The following is a 17,983-nucleotide window of genomic DNA, read 5'->3' as shown; positions in this document are numbered from 1 at the left end:
GCAACCTGCCCTACTCCATTGAGGAGGTCAAGACCATGACCAGGAACTGCCAAACCTGTGCCGAATGCAAACCACATTTCTTTAGGCCGGACAGAGCAAGCCTGATCAAGGCCACCCGCCCCTTCGAGCGCTTGAGCATCGATTTTAAGGGGCCCCTCCCGTCCTCTGACCGTAATGTGTACTTCCTCAACATCATTGACGAGTACTCCAGTTTCCCCTTTGCCTTCCCCTGCCCAGACATGACTAGTACCACGGTCATCAAATGCCTGAACGACCTCTTCGCCGTGTTCGGGTTCCCGAACTATATACATAGCGACCGGGGCTCCTCCATGAGCGAGGAACTTCGCCAGTTCCTACTAGCGAGAGGTATTGCTGCAAGCAGGACCACCAGCTACAACCCCCGAGGGAACGGCCAGGTGGAAAGAGAGAACGCGACTGTCTGGAAGGCCGTTCTCTTAGCCTTAAAGTCTAAGGGCCTCCCAACCTCTCGCTGGCAGGAAGTCCTCCCGGCAGCGCTGCATTCCATCCGGTCACTGCTTTGCACTGCCATTAACGCCACCCCCCATGAACGAATGTTTGTTTTCCCCAGGAAGTCGACTACGGGAACCACGCTACCAACTTGGCTGACCTCTCCGGGGCCCGTCTTGCTGCGAAAGCACGCGAGGGCCCATAAAACGGACCCCCTGGTCGAGAGGGTGGACCTCCTGCACGCCAACCCCCAGTACGCCTATGTGGCATACCCAGACGGGCGGGAGGACACAGTCTCCTTACGAGACCTCGCACATCCCTGAGACACCACCGTTACCCCCCACCACCCCCCCAAATCCAGCCCAGGTAGACGGCATGCCGGAACCCCACGAGCCTTCGCCGACCACGCAGACACCAGCATTAACATCGGATACTGCATCACCGCCGCCGCTGCTGCGACGATCGGAAAGGCTTACGAGGCCTCCGGACAGACTGACATACCCGAACTGGTAGTACACTTCACCCCGCCGGACTCAAATCTAAACAAGGGGTGAATGTGGTAAACCACTTTTATCGTTCACTATCGTTACACTATGGTTATCACTGTTACACTGTTGTATCACTACACAAGGTCACCTCTTGTCACGCTGTTATACCTGGGCTGACCACTGCTGACTCCGCCCATGGCTCCACCTACTTGCCCAGGTATAAAGGTGGTCGACTGGCTGGTATTCCTCCTTGTTGGATCCGATCACCCACGAGGGTGGGCTCTGTTATTTAGCCAATAAAAACCTATAGTTACTGTCTTAACTCGTCGCTTTTCATTGGATGAATTGATAGGTATATCATTATATTGTTGGATGAAAGGGACAATCTGTCTCTGATAACTCATTAAGTAATTAAAAATGGATAGCTAGAAAGTGCTTCATGTGGGCTTTTATCTCTGATTTGAATTCCATTCATGTTTGTAGATTATGTGCAGTATTTCGGCTTGCACAAATCTGAGTAAATCTAAAAATAATATTTGATTAATACACAGCAAGGCTTATCTGGGATATCTGGTATAATCTTTAATATAGTGGTATACCATTGGCAGCTGTGCCTTCAGCTGCCTGAGCTCTAGGCTATGGAATTTTCTCCCTAAGCACCTCAATCTATCTCTCTCCTCCTTCAAAATGCTCCTTACAACTCTCTTTGGCCAAGCTTTTGTTCACCTATCCTAATATCTCCTTATGCGGCTCGGTGTCAAATTTAGTTTGATAATGCTCCTGTGAAGCGCCTTGGGATATTTTACTACATTAAAGGTGCTATAAGAGAGAGTTGTTGTTGGAGTGCTATAACCAGCAGAACTGCCTTTGTGAAATCAACAATGTTAATGATGAAGTGGATGAATGCAAGATCAAAAATGTGTTTTTTTTTTTTTTATAATTGAAAGTAAAGGATTCTACCCAAAAGGTTGGTAGCGAACATATTTATTTCAGTTTGAAATTAATACAAGTCTTACCACCAGAGGGCCCACTGTCACAAGAACTTACGGTAATAAGATTCTAGCCAAAATATTGCTAACAGCAATGCCATAGCAGAGAGCACGGCACTAAGTACTAATTTTATCCAGCAATGAAAATATGTGCCAACAGCTGAACATTTAAGTAACTTTCTGCAGAGCCTTAGCTGCCAGGTGAAAAAAAGGGCAATCAATAGTTTTTTTTTTAAATAAGACTAATTTCACTTAGAATATCTTAGGAGAGATAAAAGAACCATGCCAAGGCAACATTTTTTCTCCCCCTGGTGGCTGGCTTTAAAGCAACACTGGCAGAGGTCTTTATGAAAGAAAGACTTATCATAGAATCATAGAATGATTACAGCACAGAAGGAGGCCATTCGGCCTGTCAAGCCCATGTCAGCTCTCTGCAAGAGCACTCCAGCTAGTTCCACTCCCCCGCCCTGCAAATTTTTTTCCTTCAGGTATTTATCCAACTCCCTTTTGAAAGCCACTGTTGAATCTGCCTCCACCACCCTTTCAGGCAATGCATTCCAGATCCTAACCACTCGCTGCGTAAAAAAGTTTTTCCTCATGTCGCCTTTGGTTCTTCTGCCAATCACCTTAAATCTGTGTCCTCTGGTTCTCGACCCTTCCACCAATGGGAAAAGTTTCTATCTACTCTGTCTAGACCCATGATTTTGAACACCTCCATCAAACATCCACTCAACCTTCTCTGCTGGAAGGACAACAACCCCAGCTTCTCCAGTCTATCCACATAACTGAAGTCCCTCATCCCTGGAATCATTCTCGTAAATCTTTTCTGCACCGTCTCCAAGGCCTTCACATCCTTCCTAAAGTGCAGTGCCCAGAATTGGACACAATATTCCAGTTGAGGCCGAACCAGTGTTTTATAAAGATTCATCATAACTTCCTTGCTTTTGTACTCTATGCCTCTAATTACGAAACCCAGGGTCCCGTAAGACTTGCATTTCCATAGTGCCTTTCACGACCACTGGATGTCCCAAAGCGCTTTACAGCCAATGAAGTACTTTTGAAGTGTAGCCAAATGCGGCAGCCAATGTGCGCACAGCAAGCCCCCACAAACAGCAATGTGAATGACCAGATCATTTATTTTTGTTATGTTGATTGAGGGATAAATATTAGCCAGGACACCGGGTATGACTCCCTACACTTCTTTGAAATAGTGGCATGGAATCTTTTACGTCCACCTGAGAGCGCAGACGGGGCCTCGGTTTAATGTCTCATCTGAAAGACAGCACCTCAGACAGTGCAGCACTCCCTCAGTGGAGTGTCAGCCTAGATTTTTGTGTTCAAATCTCTGCAGTGGGACTTGAATCCACAACCTTCTGACCCAGAGGAGAGAGTGCTACACCCACTGAGCCACAGCTGACACTAAACAGGTTGCTATATAAGGGAAAGTAAGAAAACTATTCTGAAGAGGGTCTGTTAACCTCACAAAACCAATGAATATGGTAATACAAAAGCAAACTACTGCAGATCCTGGAAATCTGAAATAAAAACAGAAAACACTGGAAAAACTCAGGTCAGGCAGCATCTGGAGAAAGAAAGAGTTAACTTTTCAGGTCGATAACCTTTCATCAGAACCGTTAATGGCAATACACTGGTGTAACATTTAATACTGGCCACATCAGCACTGAACCAAGTATGGCCTGAGCACAAAGTTAAAGAGCTACCTTAATATGCATTCATCAAACTCCAATTGCATCGCACCTGCTCTACTAGGAATGCAGTGGCAGCAACCTGCAATCTTTTGCTTCTCTCTCACATGCCACAAACATTATCTAACTACATCAGGAGTGTAATAACATTTCAATCTACATTTTTAAAAGTTTCATTAATATTTGGTTAAGTGAAAAAAAAAGCCGCTAATTGGCATTCTACGGTAATACGCAAGGAAAATGACATGAGAGTTGATAACTCTGATACGGAGCTAGCAGCAGCACAGGTATGATTCCCTGAATGGTCTCCTTATGTGCCGAAATGTTTATGTTCTTGTACACTGTCAGTTTTGACTTACATCATTTGTAATTTGGGCCATTTAGGTATTTCTTAAACATCCTCACTATGGAGGAGGGGGATTCCATCTGCAGGAAGTAATTTTCCAATTTTTATTACAGAGAGTTATTTGATATATGGAGCAGACACTGCAGGACAATAAAACACTTTTATTCTGGATTACACTCACAACCATTACATGACTGCATTGTCTGAAGTAGCTTTATGAGTACCTGATGTATTTACTGACACTGATGCAGCAACCAGCACCCTCTGGTGAATATCTTCTGGAGCATTATTCAGAGCTACTGAATTTATACTCTCCTTCTCAATCCAAACGTTCCTATGGCGAAATTAGAAATGAAAGTGTTTGGAAGAATTAAGTCAGTCGTATAAAAAAAATGCATGCTCCTGTTTTTTTTCCCTAAAAAAGTGCATACAGCTTTCTCAAACTCCACTCAGCCGAGTTCCCAACCAACACTGGGAATGCACTTCATTTAAAACAGGCACTGCTCAAAGACCCCATTACCTATTTCAGCCAGGGGATTATCATTAGAAATAAAGAAAAGAAATAGAAAGTTAAAGAAATGAAGGGAGGAAAGAAAAAGAAGAAAAAAGAGATGAAGAAAAAGACTTGCATTTTATATAACGCCTTTCACAACTTCAGGACATCAAAAAAGCGCTTAATAGTCAATAAAGTACAGGAAACTTTGTGCTATCCGGCACCGACGGGACCGAGCTGTTGCCATTCCCTCAAAACTGCTGGACAAACCGGCATTAATGTTGAAGCATACGGAGCTTTTCAGCTCCGTATCTGGCAACAAACACTGTTGCTTAGCAACAGCTTCTAAACAGTCGGCCGTACCTTGGAAGCGTCTGTCGCTTAGTAACAGCTTCAGAGAGACTTTGCAGAGCCTGACTGTTGGGGAAAAAAAAGCCACAAGAAAAAAAACAAAAAAACAAAACAGCTCCTGATTTTTGCCGGTGGCTCGAGCTTGCCGGACATTTAGCCTCCGGATAACACAAAGTTTCCTGTACCTTGAAATGTAGTCATTGTTGTAGCATAGGATACGTGGCAGCCGATTTGCACACAGTAAGGTCCCACAAACAGGAGATAATGACCAGATAATCTGTTTTGGTGATACTGGTTAAGGGATAAATATTGGCCAGGATACTGGCAAGAACTCCCCTGCTCTTCTTCGATATAGTGCCATGGGATTTTTACGTCCACTTGAGTGAGCAGACAGTGCCTCAGTTTAATGTCTCATCTGAAAGCTGGCACCTCCAACAGTGCAGCACTCCCTCAGCATTGCACTGGAGCATCAGCCTAGATTGTGTGTTCAGGTCTCTGGAGTGGGATCTGAACCCACAATCTTCTGGCTCAGAGACGAGAGTGCGACTACTGAGCCACGGCTGACACTTATTCATAAGGACATATGCCAACAGTAGGCAAAATGTGAACCGTGGCAAAATTCATGACATTTCTTTGCTATCTCCTCCCATGATCTACTGATGTGGAAGATTGCACTGACCCACTCTGCGGTCTCCACACAGGCATTTCCAGCCAGGCTCCTAATCAGAAATTGGTCCTCAACATGGAGTGCAACCCTCCTTTGCAGCACCTCCTGGGAGTAGCACTTCCAGAGCAGTATCCTCCTCAAAAGAAGCACTCCTGCTTCACCCCTTTTTACAGAAGTGCTTTCAGGAAAAGTATTGGAAAATATACTTCGCTTTACTTGCAAGCAACAGCCCTTTGTGCTGATTCCCCAGATATTCTTCCCTGAAACCCTAGTGTGCTCTTTTCTCATAAGCCATTCTGCGCAGGGAGCATATGGAAATGTCCGAGGCTGAACCAGACTGTTCGCAACCTTGGTATCGTATTTGATCCCGAGATGAGCTTCCGACCACATACCTGCGCCATTACTAAGATCGCCGATTTCCACCTCAGGAACATCACCTGCCTCAGCTCATCTGCTGCTGAAACCCTCACCCATGCTTTTACCTCTAGACTTGACTATTCCAACGCATTCCTGGTTGGCCTCCCACGTTCTACCCTCCGCAAACTTGAGGTAATCCAAAACTCTGCTGCCCGTGTCCTAACATGCACCAAGTCCTGTTCACCCATCACCCCCTGTGCTCACTGACCTACACTGGCTCCCAGTTAAGCAAAGCCTTGATTTTAAAATTCTCATCATTGTTTTAAAATCCCTCCATGGCCTCGCCCCTCCCTATCTCTAATCTCCTCCAGCCCCACAGCCCTCTGAGATATCTGTGCTCCTCTAATTCTGGCCTCTGGAGCATCTCCAGTTTCAATCGCTCCACCATTGGTGGCCATGCCTCCAGCTGCCAAGGCCCTAAGTTCTGGAATTCCCTCCCTAAACCTCTCATCCTCGCTATCCTCCTTTAAAACTCTTCTTAAAACCTACCTCTGACCAAACATCTGCTCTCATATCACCTTATGTGGTTCGGTGTCAAATTTTATTTTATAACACTCCTGGGAAGTGCCTTGGGACGTTTTACTACGTTAAAGGCGCTATATAAATACAAGTTGTTTTGTTATTAAAATAAGCTCACCTCATAAAATGACACTACTGGTGCACAATGAATAGTGGTCTTGCTAGTGCGGTGATGGGACTGCATAGTCAATGCCAATGTCTTTGAGGTTAATTTGCAAAGAGTATAAAGTGAAATTCTTCAGTATGTAAATAGCTTATTAAAATTTCTACTTAAAAAAAAATTCTATTCTCTGAATGCAAAACATGAACATTTCAGTTATATAGCAGCAGTAAATTTTATACACTGGAATTATTCTTTTTTCCATACCTGAACCTGGACATTGTAGTCATGCTATAAAACTTGGTCTCATAGGGATTAAAGGGACCATGCAAATAGACCTGGAGACATTAAAAGACAATCCAGTCAGTAAATAGAACTTTCTATGAAGTACTTTAATTTTGTAAAGTAGTTCATATTTCTTCATTTAAATGATTGCTTCCAATAAAGTGGCAATTATTTTACCGTAGAACTTGGAAAACCCAGCTTAGATGAGGTGAAATTTTTTACTAATGTTTGAATCAGCTTCCAGTCTTCTTCCTTCTGGGTCCACATGGTTTGCTGATTAAAGTCCAACATTTTCTGGAGAGAAGACTGTAACATGGTCTTCAGCTGCTCATGGCTTATCTAGGTGTAAAATACATTGATGTTAAAATGCAGGGAAAGAGTTACAGGAAACTTCGCGATATCCGGCACCGACGGGACCGAGCTGCTGCCGATCTATCAAAACTTCCGGATAGACCAGCGCTAATGTTGAAGGATACGGAGGTTTTCATCTCCGTATCTGACAACAAACACTGTTGCTTAGCAACAGCTTGTAAACACTCGGCCCGTACCTTGGAAGCATCTCTGAAGCTGTTACTAAGCTACAGAGACGCTTTCCAGAGCCTGACTTTTTTTTTTAAAAAACAATGCTAGAAGAAAAAAAAAACCTAACCAAAACGGCTGCTGATTTCTGCCATTAGATCGAGGTTTCCGGACATACAACCTCCGGATAAACCAAAGTTTCCTGTACGTTACTCCATTCATGGAGATCTGCTGCTCTTACACAGCAAGCAAAAAATAAAAAGGCAGCTCTCACCTTAAAAGATCTGTTCATACATGTGCTGATCTGTACAAACCAGGAATATCCCAGGCTTGATCATGTGCTAAGTTAGCTGATCTCAGCCAAGAGGATGGTTGGGCCACTACAACTAGCCTCAGCACCCTTATATTAAGGAAGGGAAAATTGGCTCCTGACCCAGCAACTCCAGCTGCAAGTTCTTTTATGTAAATAAGATGTGGTTTGGCCATTGGGTAGTGCCCTGTCTGCCTGCTCCTTGCACCCCTCTGCAGCACATAAAACACTCAAATTCTCAGGAAAGCTATCGGAGGGTGTCCACTATCTGTGGAATCAGACCCCACTAAGGAACCAGTGCCTTTACAGGAGAAAGCTGACAGCAAAAAAAAAAATGTGCACAGTCAGGAGGAAAGTATTCCGTGTCAATTCCTTAACCGACTGTGATGAAAATCATTACATAGTGAGAGTTCAAAGCAACACACAGTAACTGTAAAACAGAATAATGAAGGGCAAAATTTATTTGTACTACATGTAGATTGCGTGTGGTGATGGCAAGTGAAAGGATATGGTATTTTGGAGGTGGTGTTGTGTTTGCCAGGTTTGGAAAGCTGGTGTGGGACTAGTTTAGAGACTGGGATGTACAGAATCGTGAAGGAGTAATGAGTAGTTAGGAGAGCAAAGTAGGGAGGATTTGAGTGGCAGTAGGTGGTTGGGGTGAGTGGTGCGTGGTAGACAGATTTCGGGGTGGTAAAAGTGAGTGATTGCGGAGGGAGTTGTGGGTATGGGAATTGCATGTATTTAGGCACACTGGCTGATTGAGGGCAGAGCAGGAACTGTGGGCACTGAGGAGTGGCTGGGTAGAGTAAAGTGGCTTAAAGGGTTAAATTATGAGGACAGGTTACATAAAAGCGGCTTGCATTCCCTTGAGTATAAAAGAGATTGAGGGTGATCTGATCGAGGTGTTTAAAATGTTAAAAGGATTTGATAGGGTAGAAACGAAGAAACTATATTCTCCGTTGAGGGAATCAAGAACAAGGGACAAAATCTTAAAATTAGAGCTAGGCCATTTAGGAGTAAAATCAAGAAGCACTTTTTCCATACAAAGGGTAGTGGAAATCTGGAACTCTTTCCCCCAAAAAGGCTGTGGATGCTGGGTCAACTGAAATTTCCAAAGCAGAGACATAGATTTTTGTTAAGTAAGAGTATCAAGGGGTATGGAGCCAAGGCAGTAAATAGGAGTTGAGGTGCAGATCACCCATGATGTAATTGAATGGCAGAGCAGGCTCAAGAGCTGAATGACCTACTCCTGTTCCCACGTTCCTTTTAAAAACAAATATAATAGCCTCTTAATCTGGCATATATTTAAGTGTTAAAATATGATTAAGTAACAGGCACTTGGCCTTTGTTAATATGTTAATTTACTTAGCACCTCCTTCCTCCTCTGCACCAATTCCCATTTTAAAAGTCTTTACTTTAGTTGAAACCGGTTTGTGTCTGAACAGTCAGTCAGCCGCACAGTATCTAATTAACACCTGGCCAATGACCTACTTACAGTTGACTGACAAAGAGGAATGCAAGAAAGAGCATGGCCTAAGGAGATAGAGGGAGCTCAGAGAATGGAGAGCAGAGGCCAAAGCAGAGAGAAAATATAGCCAGAGTGGAGTGGGATTGACAATACAAATTGGATTAATTGTTAAAATGAGGGGGGACTGAAATATATGTAAAAGAATGAAAAGGAACACAAAGATGCAATAGCTGTTTGGTACTGTTTGCAGTTTAAAATTAAGAAATTGAATAGAGCAAATCGGTTAAGTAAATAAGCTAATGAAATCAAAGACTTTTGCCTAGACTGAAAACTGATTTGTACAGAATGAACTGTACAGAAGCAGTGTTAGTGTGACACGATGCAGTGCATCACATGCACAGTAGACATACTGGGAGTAATTTTCACCTCGGTGGGGGCGGAAAACTAGCAGTCAGTGGAAAAGAAAATAGGGTGGGGTGTATAACGGTCGGACAATCTGTTACGGCAGTTTTCTGCTCCTACCAAAATTGAACATTAACACCACTGTTTTATTACAGAAGAGATGTCATATACTACTGTTCACACACCAGCAAAAACTCTGTAAATCAGCAAGTCATAGGATCATTCTTCTGTTAAATACATACCAAATGCATTTGAAAAAATAAGTAGGAAGTTAATAACAATAACACTATACAGGAAACTTCGCGATATCCGGTACCGACGGGACCGAGCTGCTGCCGATCTATCAAAACTTCCGGATAGACCAGCGCTAATGTTGAAGGATACGGAGGTTTTCATCTCCGTATCTGACAACAAACACTGTTGCTTAGCAACAGCTTGTAAACACTCGGCCCGTACCTTGGAAGCGTCTCTGAAGCTGTTGCTAAGCTACAGAGACGCTTTCCAGAGCCTGACTGTTGAAAAAATGCTAGAAGAAAAAAAACCTAACCAAAATGGCTGCTGATTTCTGCCGTTAGATCGAGGTTTCCGGACATACAACCTCCGGATAAACCAAAGTTTCCTGTACTGAGATTCAGATAAGGGTCCTACACTGTCTGCATGAAATATCTAAAACAGCAAATAATACCACACAGCTGTCATCTCTTTGTTTTTCTATATATATTTAATTACCCTCTCACTTTAACACCTCATGCAATTTTGTAAAGTTAACCGCACTGTGTTGGTCCCGCTCTCGCCACTCCCATGGCTCTGCCTCTCCATTTTAGCTCGGTATTCTCATTGTGCTTTGGCCCTGCTCTTTTTTCTCTCCTCCTGGCTCTCTATGTCTGTTTAGGCCATGCTCTTTGAAGTAAGATTTAAAAATTAGCGTAACAGGGCACGTTTAGTAGAACGCAATTGCGGCAGCAAAATGTTTAAAGATGAAATGTACTAATTATTCCTATGTTTAATTGCAGAAATGACCATACCAGTTTAGAGAGATGAAACTTACAAAAAGAGACACTGACATAACCCGTTTCTGGAAAAACAAAACTTAGTGGTCAAAAGAGAGAATGACTCGTTTCTCAGAAATCACATGTCCTGATGACTCATTTCCAAGAAATCAGAGGGTCCACAGGCCCCTGCAGTGAAAAGTGAAACTTATGTTATAGGTTACGTTGTATAAGTTGGACACACCTAGTTAGTGATTAATGTATAGACTTTTAAATCAATTGGACCTCTGGAGTAGGAGGTCTTGGAATATGTGTATAGCTATGTAAACCTCGAGATTCGGTGGAGTCGGAGCCTTGTGTTGGGACGCAAGAGCCACAGCTCCCCAGGCCTGAATAAACTGTTTTTACTTCAATTATTGGGTCTGTCTTTCTTACAACAAGCCAGTGTCGTCTACTATGTATATCACTTGGTCCGCACTTTGGGGGCTTACATCACTCTTTTTTCCATTTCTTTGTATTTAATACCACCAAGTCTACTTGAAAGGTCATCGACCTGAAACGTTAACTCGGTTTTGCTTTCCAGATGCTGCCTGACCTGCTGAGTTTTTCCAGTATTTCTGTTTTTATTTCTCTCCATTTATATTTATTTCAAACTGCAACCCTTCTTCTGTCTTCCTCCTCATACTCTGCCCAGCAGCTCCTCCGCTCCCCAATGTCCACTACCACCCCAAATATCTACTTCCTCCCCAGTAACCACTACCCAGTTCCAAACTATTCATATCTACAGAATAAAAGATGCTTCTCCTCTTCCCCAACAATGTACCTCAGAGTACCCCTATTGCATCAGTGACATTCTCTCCCCCATTCCACATCATCTAAGAATGCCATTTCACATAAGCCCTTTACAAGTCAATAGATAGAGGAGGCTTTTAGCCCAGTGGCATGGATTTAAACCCAAGTCCACCTATTGTTAAATTGGAATTGTGTCAGTTTGTACATTACTTCATAGCCGAATAGCATTAACTTGCAATCGCCAAACCTTTGATTCATACGTCTCCTCAGCCGGTTCAGCAAAACCTTCACTAATGAGGATTTCGCGCACATTACTGTCGACTTTTGAAGTCTGTATGCCAAGGTCTACACGCAGCATGTTGTGCACAATGGAGAAAACTTTCACAAGAAGCACACAGTTTTTCACCATGGAGCTGAATCTTCTCCTGGCCTTGGCACTCCACTGATCTCCAGATATCAGAGAATATGCAGAAGGACGCATGTTGCAAATTTGGCACTGAAGGGCCTGAACATAACAGAAAATCAGTCTCATATTATTAGAATACAAGGTCTCCACCACTACGGAATATAATTTGCAATATAATAAACTACTAGCATCATTTTACAGGTGATGTGACTACATGAAATATATGAAAGCTCGTTTCTAATTTAAGGAAACGGTTAGGCTGTAAATGCCATTTTTGTCACAAAATTCCCTTTTAAAAGAAGAAAAAAACCATTAGAAGGTGGCAAACAAAGTTAAAAATGATCAGGATTGAACAGAGGGACCGCTGGCCTGGAAACTTCAAGAAGCTGGAATTTCTGAGACTGAGGCTAGAAATGACTACTCTGATCAGACGCCAACAGTCACTGGGGAATTTTTAAGTAGAGACTTTTTAAAAGTTTTTTTTAATCAGTTACATTCATTGTCGGGCCTCATACTCAAGCATCCTTTAGTTGCTTTGGCAATATTTTAACACTATTTTGTCTCCATTTAATTACAAACAAAAAGAACCATTTAACAAAAAGCCCCAAACAAGTTACCATAAACTGATATTATGTATAGAAGGAAATTAGAAAAAACAAAAAAGCTGACAGTAATACTACTTTAACCCTCCTCCACCGCCACTCAACAATTCCCTCCAAAACATGCACATCCAGAAGTGGATGCTGGAAATGAAGTGGGAATGCTGACTTACTCTCCCAACTCCTGCTGCCAATTTTAACATCCTTTACCACCCAGCAAACGACAACCAAATCATCACAGATTGAGGATTGAATTTGGTTGGTATTGATCAGCTACACACTGGATAAACCCACTGAGCCATTGGCGATCACTCAGCTTCTTTAAAAAACATTGCAACTTATTCTCAAACAGTATCAAACTAATTTTGCACATAAACATTCTCATTTTGTGTTGGTTCAGCATTAGCGGGTCAGGCCTTCCCTATATGCTTGCTTAGAATAATTCTGAATGTTTTATCTCCACGTTTATCACCTGAAGGGAAATTAAGCATTTCTTTAATTCACAGGGTTTATTCTTAGAAGGATTTGCCAATTCAGCACTGTAGGCTATGATCCACATAAAACAAAAATCGCTCGACAATGAAGGGGATTTACCAAACATTCATATGCCCAAACAATTAGACATTTAACTAATGACGGCGGTGGGTAAACTTTTGTACTGAAATGAGAATTGGCATCCTGTTCAGCTGCTGCTTAAACCCTCGTCCATACCACTGTTCCCTCCAGACTCAACTATTCCAATGCTTTCGAGGCCGGTCTCCCACCTTGCACCCTCCTGCAAACTTGAGCTCATTCAAAACTCTGCAGCCTGTATTCTAACTCGCACCAAGTCCGGTTCACCCATAGCCCCCTGTGCTCGTTGACCTATATTGGCTCCTGGTCCGGCATCGCCTTGATTTTAAAATCCTCGTTTTCAAATCCCTCCATTGCCTTGCCCTCCCCATCTCTGTAACCTCCTAGAGCCTCACAACCTTCAGAGATAAGAACGTAATAAATAGGAGCAGGAGTAGGCCATTTGGCCCTTCCAGCCTGCTCCACCATTCAATAGGATCATGGCTGATCATCTACCTCATCTCCACTTTCCTGCACTATCCTCATATCCCTTGATTTCAAAAAATCTATCGATCCTGTCTTGAATATACTCAACAACTGAGCCTTCACAGCTCTCTGGGGTAGAGAATTCCAAAGATTCACCACCCTCTGAGTGAAGAAATTTCTCCTCATCTCAGTCCTAAATGGCCGACCCCTTATTCTGAGACTGTGACCCCTGGTTCTAGACTCCCCAGCCAAGGGAAACATCCTCCCTGCATCTACCCTGTCAAGCCCTGTAAGAATTTTGTATGTTTCAATGAGATCACCTCTCATTCTTCTAAACTCCAGAGAATATAGGCCTAGTTTACTCAATCTCTCCTCATAGGATAATCCCCCCATCCCAGGTGAACCTTCGCTGCACTCCCTCTCTATGGCAAGTATACCCTTCCTTAGGTAAGGAGACCAAAACTGTATGCAATACTCCAAGTCTGGTCTCAGCAGGGCCCTATATAATTACAGCAAGACATCTTTACTCTTATACTCAAATCCTCTTGTAATAAAGGCCAACATACCATTTGCTTTCCAATTGTTTGCTGTACCTGCATGTTAACTTTCAGTGTACAAGGGCACCCAGGTCCCAATCTCTCACCATTTAAAAAATACTCTGCTTTTCTATTTTTCCTACCAAAGTGGATAACTTCACATTTCTCTACATTATATCCCATTTGCCATGTCCTTGCCTACTCACTTAGCTTGTCTATAGCCCCTTGAAACCTCCTTGCATCCTCCTCACAACTTAACATTCCCACCCAGCTTTGTATCAGCAGCAAACTTGGATATATTACATTTGGTCCCCTCATCCAAATCATTGATGTAGATTGTGAATAGCTGAGGCCCAAGCACTGATCCTTGCGGTACCCCACTAATTACAGCCTGTCAACCCGAAAATGACCCGTTTATTCCTACTCTTGTTTTTTGTCCGTTAACCAATCCGCAATCCATGCTAGTATATTACCCCAATCCCATGAGCCCTAATTTTGTTCAGTAACCTCTTGTGTGGCACTTAATCAAATGCCTTCTGAAAATCCAAATACACATTTACTGGTTCCCCCTTATCTATTCTGCTAGTTACAACCTCAAAAAACTAACGGATTTGTCAAACACTATTTCCCTTTCATAAATCCGTGTTGACTCTGCCCAATTCTATTATTATATTTTCTAAGTGCCCTGTTACCACGTCCTTAATAGATTCTAGCATTTTCCCTACTACTGATGTCAGGCTAACTGGTCTGTAGTTCCCCATTTACTCTCGCTCCCCTTACTTAAATAGTGGGGTTACATTTGCTACTTTCCAATCTGCAGGAACTCTTCTAGAATCTATGGAATTTTGGAAAATGACAACCAATGCATCAACTATCTCTACAGCCACCTCTTTCAAAACCCTAGGATGTAGACCATCAGGTCCAAGGGATTTATTGGCTTTCAGTCCCATTAATTTCTCTGGTACTATTTTTTACTAATACTAATTTCTTTCAGTTCCTCATTCTCACTGGAGCCTTGATTTTTCCACTAGTTCCGGGAAGTTTTTTACGTCTTCTTCCGTGAAGACAGACACAAAGTATCTGTTTAATTTCTCTGCCATTTCCTTATTCTCCATTATAATTTCTCCTGTCTCAGCATGTAAGAGACCCACATTTACTTTCACTAATCTTTTCCTTTTTATGTACCTATAGAAGCTTTTACAGTCTGTTTAAGTCTCTCGCAAGTTTACTCTCATATTCTAGTTTCCCTTTATCAATTTCTTGGTCCTCCTTTGCTGAATTCTAAAATCCTCCCAATCCTCAGGCTTACTACTCATTTTGTAAACATTATAAGCCTCTTCCTTTGGTCTAATACTATCTTTAGATATCTGCGATCCTCCAATTCTGGCCTCTTGCGCATCCCCCATTTTCTTTGTTCCACCATTGGCGGCTGTGCCTTTAGTTGCCTAGCCCCATAGCTCTGGAATTCCCTCCCTAAACCTCTCTGCGCCTCTCTCCTCCTTTAATACACTCCTTAAAATCTACCTCTTTGACCAAGCTTTTGGTCACCTACCCTAACGTCTCTTTACATGGCTCGGTGCCAAATTGTGTTTGATAATCGCTCCTGTGAAGCGCCTTGGGGCATTTCACTACGTTAAAGGTGCTATATAAATGCAAGTTGTTGTTGATCATCGGACACTCATTCCCAATGTTATTTTTATTCATTCACGGGATGTGGAGTCACTGGCAAGGCCAGCATTTATTGCCCATTCCTAATTGCCCTCGAGAAGGTGGTGGTGAGCCACTTTCTTGAACCGCTGCAGTCCGTGAGGTGAAGGTACTCCCACAGTGCTGTTAGGTAGGGAGTTAAAGGATTTTGACCCAGCGATGACGAAGGAACGGCAATATATTTCCAAGTCAATATGGTATGTGACTTGGAGGGGAACTTGGAGGTGGTGGTGCTCCCATCTGTACTTTTGTGTGTGCAATTAGGATGAAATTTAAAACCGTCTTCAAAATAACTGAACAATCTCAGTTAAATATGAGCCACTTATTAAGATGAAACATAAATTTATATAAAAGGAACAGTAGATAGCGTTGTTGTAATCCTCGCTTTCAGTTACTTTCTGAACAAAAAAAAGACATTAACCTGCTGTGGCACTTGTACCTGAAAATGCAGCTCCAGAAGATTATGTGGAATATTCCGTAAGAGATCTGTAGCAACTCTTGCTGTATTTCCATAATCCACAAAGAATACCTGTAAAATATTTCCAATAACATGAGTTATACTGTATTGCAAAAAAGTACACATTGTGACCGCTTAACTGGGAAAATTGTTTAAGTGACTCAGTTGGGCATCAGACAGTAGAACGACCACCTTCCAGCCAATTAGGTTAGCCAATGAGATGGGCTGGAGTCCCAGGACGATGTGTTACCCAATTCCACCTGCTGTGAATGAATGAGTTTTATTAGTTGACAATGTTCATCATCCTATTAAGCAACTCTTGGTCTGTAAATGTTAACCCAGCCTTCAGTAAAGAAGTTTTTAAAAGTGAGAATTGCTCTTAGCTAGTCGTTCAAAATAGGTACATTTCATTTTCTGTATCTATAAAGAATATGCTACAATATTTATAGCAATTATTTTAAAATGCAAAAACAGATAGCAGGCATGAGCATGCCACTTAATCCTGGATGCCGCTAGGAACAAGATAACTAAATGTGACTTTGCTCTACTACAAGCACACCTCAAGCAGGAAATCAGAGTGCAAAGCAGCTATGGAAATGCCCACTTCCAAAACTCTCCCGCTGCCCCATCTGAAGGAGGCTAGCTTGCAGCAATAAAAAGATTAAAATAATAATAATCGGGTGAGGGAAAGAAAGAGGGAAGAGTATGCATCACTTTGGAATCAAGAATGACTTCCATAAGCCGCTGGCAATTTCATTTATTTTCAGAGTTGTAAGTATGCAGTCACCTTTAGATGCACTCGCTGAATTCAGTGACTTTCTCACTACCAATGCCTGAAACCACTCTGCAATGTCAACAGTCCAAAAAAGAGAGGAAAGGAAAAAGAACAGACCAAAATAAAACACATAAATTGCCTAAGAAATCTTGGGGACTACAGCATATGACCTGTGTTTCATGCAAAAGATCAACAAATGTCACTCAATTATTTTAAAGCATCATGCATACCACAGAAAAATTATACATGAAGTTACCAAATATCCATTCGTAAAGGTGACATGCATTATTAATTAACTTGTGATTGTCAATCAATAATTATGAGGTATCCTCCACTGCATTAAACTTTGAATGCAGTATCCACCCAGGTAGCCAAGAAAGAACAAACTTGTATTCATGTAGCATTTTTCGCATCCTCAGAAAATCCCGAAGCACTTTTATTTTTTTTAAAATTTATTTCTGAAGTGCAGCCATTGTTATAATAACATAGCCAAGCATATTACAATTTATGTGCAGTTGAAGTCTCACAAACAGCCAATTTGTTTCTGGTGGTGTTGGTTGAGGAAGTAATGTTGACCAGGATGCCAGAACTCCCAGCTCTTCTTCAAATCATGCTCAGGTGGATGTCAAAAAAAAATCCCTTGGCAAACAGACAGGAGCCTCTGTTTAACATTTCAACTAGACGATGATGCCTCCAGTTATGCAGTGCTTCCTCAATATTACCCTGTAGTGTCAGCATCGATTATGTGTCAAGTTCAAAATGGGACTGAACCCACAACCTTCTAACTTGGAAGTGAGTGTGCTACCACCTGAGCCAAGCTAATATCCACAAAACTGATGTTATTAAATCAATATTTCATGGGGCAAGGGAGAAAGATATGATTTAAAAAGTTAAACTCTTACCTCAGCAGAATCACCAGAGACTTGCAAGACTTTAGCTCTGTAATAATGAGTTTCACTACAATCTGAGAATGGTGCAAGACAAAAATCAGGACATGGTTCCACAGTCAGTGGTGTCAACTTCAGCTGATTAATTTGAGTCATCAGTTTGCTTAGAGTCTGCAAGCTTTCCTCATCTGTTCTGTAACCCCAAAAGTGTCCAACTTCAACAACCTGAGGGGAAAAAATATTTGAATCATTCATTAATATCTTAAACA

The 17,983-nt window shown here is 42.3% G+C and overlaps 1 protein-coding gene across 3 annotated transcripts in view; it reads right to left on the bottom strand.

Moving 5' to 3' along the window:
* tdrd9 (tudor domain containing 9) overlaps positions 1 to 17,983 on the bottom strand; it is a 117,079-nt gene that overhangs the window by 14,205 nt on the left and 84,891 nt on the right. For 2 of the 3 annotated variants that reach the window (XM_086003092.1, XM_086003093.1), the window contains exons 26-31: positions 17,730 to 17,939; positions 16,035 to 16,124; positions 11,557 to 11,814; positions 7,007 to 7,168; positions 6,812 to 6,882; positions 4,222 to 4,331 (exon numbers count right to left, since the gene is read on the bottom strand). In XM_086003092.1, the coding sequence (XP_085859218.1) occupies positions 4,222 to 4,331; positions 6,812 to 6,882; positions 7,007 to 7,168; positions 11,557 to 11,814; positions 16,035 to 16,124; positions 17,730 to 17,939 (901 nt within the window). The remainder of the gene's footprint in view (positions 1 to 4,221; positions 4,332 to 6,811; positions 6,883 to 7,006; positions 7,169 to 11,556; positions 11,815 to 16,034; positions 16,125 to 17,729; positions 17,940 to 17,983) is intronic. The other variant, XM_086003094.1, reaches the window with a different exon arrangement.

This window comes from Somniosus microcephalus, chromosome 12 (genome assembly GCF_052327205.1).
Source record: "Somniosus microcephalus isolate GS21.2 chromosome 12, FLI_Smic_1.0, whole genome shotgun sequence".
Taxonomy (NCBI): Eukaryota; Metazoa; Chordata; class Chondrichthyes; order Squaliformes; family Somniosidae; genus Somniosus; species Somniosus microcephalus.
Note: the sequence above shows the minus strand (reverse complement) of the source record. Positions and strands in the feature narration are given on the sequence as shown.